Here is a 5,983-nt window from a genome sequence, read left to right on the forward strand (position 1 = left end):
ATCCATATGCGATCACTAATCCACTGCGTATCTCGTTTATTATCTCCCCTGCATCATGAATGGACTAGATAGGGGCAATTTCCAGCATTCTGAGAGAGGTTTTTGTAATATTTAACTTTATTTCACGATCATTTCGCTGCTCAAATGCATTAAATATCTACAATCTATCAATGCCCACACATCTGTCGTCATTTTGTCAAAGTTCCTTGAGACATAGATGAGATATTTGAAGATTTATCTCCGGGAGGCCAAATCAGACGGGAACTCGTTGCTAGGGGTGGGTTGGGTCCCTCTTGTTGTGGGGGGTGGGAGGATACTAGTGGAGGTGGAGGGGGGTAAGAGGAATGGGAGGTGACGGGGAGGTGAAGTGGGGGGGTTAAAATTAATGCACTGCTTCGCCAGAATTATATCGTTTTGTATAAATTTCCTAGCAATGGAAGCGTTTCCATCCGTGTGTTACCAAAGACTTGTATATCTTTTAAATCTATATCGAATTATGGCTGTCAGTCTCCAGAAAGTGTTGTTCCTGCTTAATAATTGTAAATTTTATTATATTAGCAATGACATCTAGCCTTTGTAACGTTGCGTTATATTTGGACCGTTTGCATCTTTTTTAGTTTATCAATATACAAAAAAAAGAGAGCCAATATTTGGAAAAGTTTTGCAATACTAAAATAGAATAAATAAATAAGAAAACACAGGTTTGCTTAAGATATCTATTGAAAGTTACATTGTGTTTAGTCAGCCTCTGAACGTAATTTTTGAACGAAAAACTGAGATTTTGCTGATTTTCGTAACATTTTAATATAGTCTGGTGTGTTTACATAGGAGACAAGTATTATCTCGCTATGGTATGTCAAGTTTACTGCTTGAAAGGAATACATGTTGTTTATTGTATCATTTTACATGTATTCAAATCTAATTATCAGGACAACAATCACTACAGTCTAATATCTTAGGACAAAAACATTTGAATTGAGCGATGTGATAAGAAAAGATGCTGGTACAAAAATATTCACTTGAAACTGAGCGAAAAGGCTGTGAGTCAGGAACAATAGACGACAGAATACTGAATATTATAGGATCAAATTTCCTAAAATACATTGTTTTTAAAGTATTAGAAACTTTTAATATAGCTTCAAAATTCTTATCCCGATTGTTTATAATAAATATTTTTATTTCATGTGTATTTCTTGCACAATAGCATTTGTTATCAAATATTAAATAAAAGAGAAGAATGCCATAAGAGTAATATACAGTAGGTTCAAGGAGACCAAATCAAGAGGCACTAAAAGGGTCACTGGTTTATTACCACACCATACTTATTCTTAATAGAGGCTGCGAGGGTGGTAGTTTTGCACACGCACGTTATTTATTGTGATGAGAGAGAGAGAGAGAGAGAGAGAGAGAGAGTTGGTACTTTTTCTGAGATCATGTGGAAGAGCAAGATCATTTCCTAGTGAAGAAAAAATAAATAAATAAATAAAGCTTTGTCAATGAAGATAAAAAAATTATAGCATTTTTATTTTAAGGATTTTCTTTTTTTGTACTTAAAAATTCAGGGATGCGAGAACTGACTGCTCATTGGAAACGGGTGCATACACTGAAAAGGTTAAGAACCACTGTTACAGAATAAACGAACAAGAAGGAAAGGGAAGTGAGAGGAGAGAAGAGGGAGGAAGATGAAGGATGAAGAATAAAAGAGAAGAGACAGGAGAGGAAAAAATAGAAATTAGAGTGTATGTACATCGCATATGGAATAAATTTTGTCTATAATTTAAATGAAAATTGAAGAGGAGGAAGACGAGGAGAGAATAACTTCCCATACAAACTAGCGCCCCGTGATATATTGTGATATCCAGATGAATATAAAAGTTGTGGAGAGAGACGTGTGATAAGGTAGTGCGTTGTCAAACAATATAGAAAAAAAAAAAAAAGAGTGAGGGAGTATCGTTTCAATAATCACGCTTTGTTGTGGCTGGGATATCTAATCGCTGTCAGTACAGGTTTTGTGTGTTCTTTTAACTGGTGACTGGCCACCTTGTGACACTTGTAACCCTGACTGAGTGGGTGAAAGGTGTCGGTGTGTCTGTGAGAAGCTGTTAGCCATGCACTGTCACCATCACTGCTCATCCTCAAGCTTTTCCTCCACTTCTGTTATTGTGGCCGTTGCTGCTGCCTCTGCCGCCAACAGGAACAGAGACGATGAGGGCGAAGAATCATGTACGTCTCTCTCTCTCTCTCTCTCTCTCTCTCTCTCTCTCTCTCTCTCTCTCTCTCTCTCTCTCTCTCTCTCTCTCCTCCATTACGTGATACAAGTTTGCTATATTAACTGTGGTAAGCTATAGTGAATGGTGTGATGATGAAACCTTTAACTCCTTACTGAGTGTGGTAACGTGACGGTGCTTGTGTGTGTGCGTGTGTGTGTGTGTGTGTGTGTGTGTGAGCTATGAAAAAAACAAGGCCTCAGGACGTTTGGTTTTCGAGACACTTACACCTACACCAAAACCCACATCACACATCCACATCACATCCAAACACCTTATCTGCCATGTCCTCCACTCACCCAGCCACTCAGCGATCCACCGACTCATCCATCTATCCACCCTTCCAAATATCATTCCTGTCTTGAGGACCATCTGACCTGAGGCCTGTGTGACCGAGTACCATCCGCCCCATTACCAAGTGACAATAGGCCTGTGTGTGAGTGTGTGTGTGTGTGTTTACCGCGCAGGCAACTGGATGTGCTCCTTCTGTGGGTATCTGCGGTACCTGCTGGTGTTCCTGGGGCTGCTGGGGTGCGGGATGGACTACATGCTTCGCTACAACATCAGTGTGGCTATCGTTGCTATGGTGAACAACTCAGCCACCTTCAGTGTCAACTCCAGCTACGCCTGCCCTGCGGCGTCCAATGCCTCCAGCGACGCCCAGAGCTCCACGGTAACTTCTGCTGTGCCTTTGTTTTTCCCTTGGTATTGCGTGTTGCCCATGACAAAGGAGGAAGGAGAGACAAGCTTGTATCTCCTTCCTCCTTGCCTGCTTTCGTCTTGTCCCTGATAAAGGTCTCAGTTTGTTGCCTTTCTTCTCCTTGCTTTCTTTCGTGCTGTCCCTGAAAAGACCTCAGTTCCTTGTCAGCCCTTGCTTTTCTTCCCTCTTGACCTTAGTTTTCTGCTACCCCTAATTGCATTTCCTTCCTCCTTGCTTGTTTTTCCTCAAAAGACATCTGCTTTCCGCCACGCCTTGTTGCCTTTCCTTTCTGTATCATTCCTCCGCGTCGTCCGTGAAAAGAACCTTGTTTCTTAACGTCCCTTATTGCTTTTCTTCCCCTGGTCTTCCTCTGCGTTGGCGCTGATAAAGATCCTTGCTTTCTGCGCTTCTTTTTTTCCCCTTTGTCTTCCTTCTCCTACATTAAGAATTCAGCTTTTTAAGATCTCCTCATGCCACTGACGTCCCCATTGCTCAGGGTGCAGGAGAGTACAACTGGACACCGAAGGAACAAGGCTTGGTCCTCGGCACCTTCTTCTGGGGCTACGTCATTACCAAGGCGATAGGTGAGACTCTCTGTCTGTCTGTCTTGGGTTTGTCTCCTTCCCATCCCTACAGTTCACGTCACATAAAAGGCGGCGTGCACTTAACCCAGTCTGAATCTCAGTGTGGGGTCAAGGTCAGTGTGGAGTCAAAGGTTTCGCACTCTACTCTTTCATGTTAACTCAATAATTGATGGACGATTTTTTCTCATAATCACCTACAACTTTCTTTTTCTTTTACAATCAATTCAGTAGTTAATTAGCTTAGCTATTTAAACACTTATCTTCCGACTACAATGAACTATACGCTTACTTCTTTAGCATAATGATTTTCTTATTACAATCAATAGTTCTGTAGCTTAACCACACCAAAATCAACCTCACATTCTCTCTCTTCCATGTACGTGTCCTTGAAACCAATTTGGGACAGTGCTCTGAATGTCAAGGTGCTTTCCCTCCTACTGTAATCCTTTTTGTAGTACCATAATCCAGTTTCCCACAGTCTTATATAGCCATCAACCCTCACACACATTCTACAGGAGGACGCATTGCTGAGATCTTGGGTCCAACGTTCACTGTGAGCTTAACATTGGGTCTCTGCTCGATTCTGTCATTCCTCACACCCACGATAGCTGACGTTCACCCCCCTCGCCCTCGCCTTCCTTCGCCTCCTGATGGGGTTGCTGCAGGGGCCAATCTTCCCAGCCATCTACAGCATTATCTCCCGCTGGACCCTTCCCGGAGAAACAACCACCATGATCTCCGCCTCCATGTCAGGTAATTATGACACAGAAGACTGTTAGTGTTTTCAGATAACGAGATACTGTTCCTTCCTTTCATCTACGAACAGCTTAGATTCTTCTCCCACACACACACACACACACTCTCTCTCTATTCTTACCCCTTTCGTCCTTCCATCTACAAACAATCCTTTTTCCTTCTCCCACATAGACAACTTATCCTCCTCCTCTTCATGGTTCTCCTCCAGGTGCAAGTCTCGGCGCTTTGGTTGCCCTCGGGTTATCTGGCATCGTGATCAAGTCCTTCGGGTGGCGGTGGGTCTTCTGGGGCTCTGGGATTGTGACGCTGGCTTGGCTGCCTTTCTGGGTCCTCTACGTGCGGGACAGCCCTTGCAATCATCCCGGAATATCAAAGACGGAGCTGCATCGCTTGTCTAAGAACCACAACCAGCTGAGGGTACGTAGCAAAGATTATACAAAAGATCTCTTAAGTACTCTCTGGTGCGTTGAGAGAGAGAGAGAGAGAGAGAGAGAAAGAGAGATGGTAAAAAGAACCGTATTCGTAATCATTTCGTCTTGTCCCGTCCAGTCGACTCTTAAACAGGCTGTAGTGGACGTTATTAGAGTCTTCAGAAGTGGGAGAAAGAACGGTATTCATAAACATTTCGTCTTTTTCCGTGCAGTCAAATCTTAATCAGGGTGTAGTGGACGTTATTAGAGTCTTCAGAAGTGAGAGGAAGAACCGCATGCCATCTCTGTCCTCCTCTGCAGAAAAAGGTGCCGTGGAGTCGCATCTTCAAATCGAAGTACGTCTACCTATTCATGATGATGGAGTTTGTGAACGTGTGGACGCAGACAATTATGATCTCGGAGGGGCCTACCTTTCTCACCAACCAGGTAAAGAGAGAGATGGAGAGATATTGGTTTAGAAGACGCAAACACACAATGAACACCATAGACAGACAGAGACACAGATATGCAGTATTAAAGATCACTAACTCTCCCTATCTCTCTCTCTCGACAGGTTGGAATCCGTCTAGATGATGCAAGTAAACTGAACACCATCTTAACAGTCCTTGCTCAGTTCCTAATAATCTTTTACGGGTGGCTCTCGGACTTCCTGGAGAGGCGGGAGTGGCTGTCCATGCTAACCGTGCGCAGACTCTTCCAGATGTTTGGTAAGGCGGGATTGGATTGCACTAACGTAGGATCTGTGGTATATGATACGAAGTGACTATGGGGCTTTTGTATCTTGCACCTGTTCAGTTTTTTTTTATTTATTTATCTATTTATTTATTTATCTTACTCTCTGACTGATTTGCGTTACTTCATCATTATTCACTATAGTACCAGAGGACTTTACGAGTTGCAATCAATAAATATATCTATCAGTCTTTATTTATCAGTCTAATAAATATTTATCTATCAGTCTATTTATTTATCTATCTATCTATCTATCAATTTACTTATCTACCTACCCACATACGCATCCATTTATCCATCCATCACTGGCAGGCACGCTGGTGATGGTGGGCTGCTTAATGGGGCTGGCCTTTGCTGGGTGTGACGCCTTTGAAGTGGCCGTGTATTTCATCGTTTTAGTAATTGGACTACCCATCACCATCGTAACCTACATAATTGGCCCCATGATCATCGCTCCTAACTATGCTGGTATGCTCCTCGTCTTAGTAATCTTAATTCATCTCCTTTCACTTA

General features: G+C 42.6%; 1 protein-coding gene across 2 annotated transcripts in view; it reads left to right on the forward strand.

The window, feature by feature from the left end:
• Positions 1-2,028: 2,028 nt before the first annotated feature.
• Positions 2,029-5,983, forward strand: part of LOC135091134 (vesicular glutamate transporter 3-like) — a 5,694-nt gene continuing 1,739 nt past the window's right edge. The window contains exons 1-5 of one of the 2 annotated variants that reach the window (XM_063988588.1): positions 2,029-2,223; positions 2,735-2,940; positions 3,464-3,551; positions 4,067-4,304; positions 4,516-4,724. In XM_063988588.1, the coding sequence (XP_063844658.1) occupies positions 2,109-2,223; positions 2,735-2,940; positions 3,464-3,551; positions 4,067-4,304; positions 4,516-4,705 (837 nt within the window). In that variant the 5' untranslated portion in view covers positions 2,029-2,108 and the 3' untranslated portion in view covers positions 4,706-4,724. Of the gene's footprint in view, positions 2,224-2,734; positions 2,941-3,463; positions 3,552-4,066; positions 4,305-4,515; positions 4,725-5,038; positions 5,165-5,291; positions 5,446-5,782; positions 5,939-5,983 lie in introns of those variants that run through there. The other variant, XM_063988587.1, reaches the window with a different exon arrangement.

This window comes from Scylla paramamosain, chromosome 36, assembly GCF_035594125.1.
Source record: "Scylla paramamosain isolate STU-SP2022 chromosome 36, ASM3559412v1, whole genome shotgun sequence".
Classification (NCBI taxonomy): domain Eukaryota; kingdom Metazoa; phylum Arthropoda; class Malacostraca; order Decapoda; family Portunidae; genus Scylla; species Scylla paramamosain.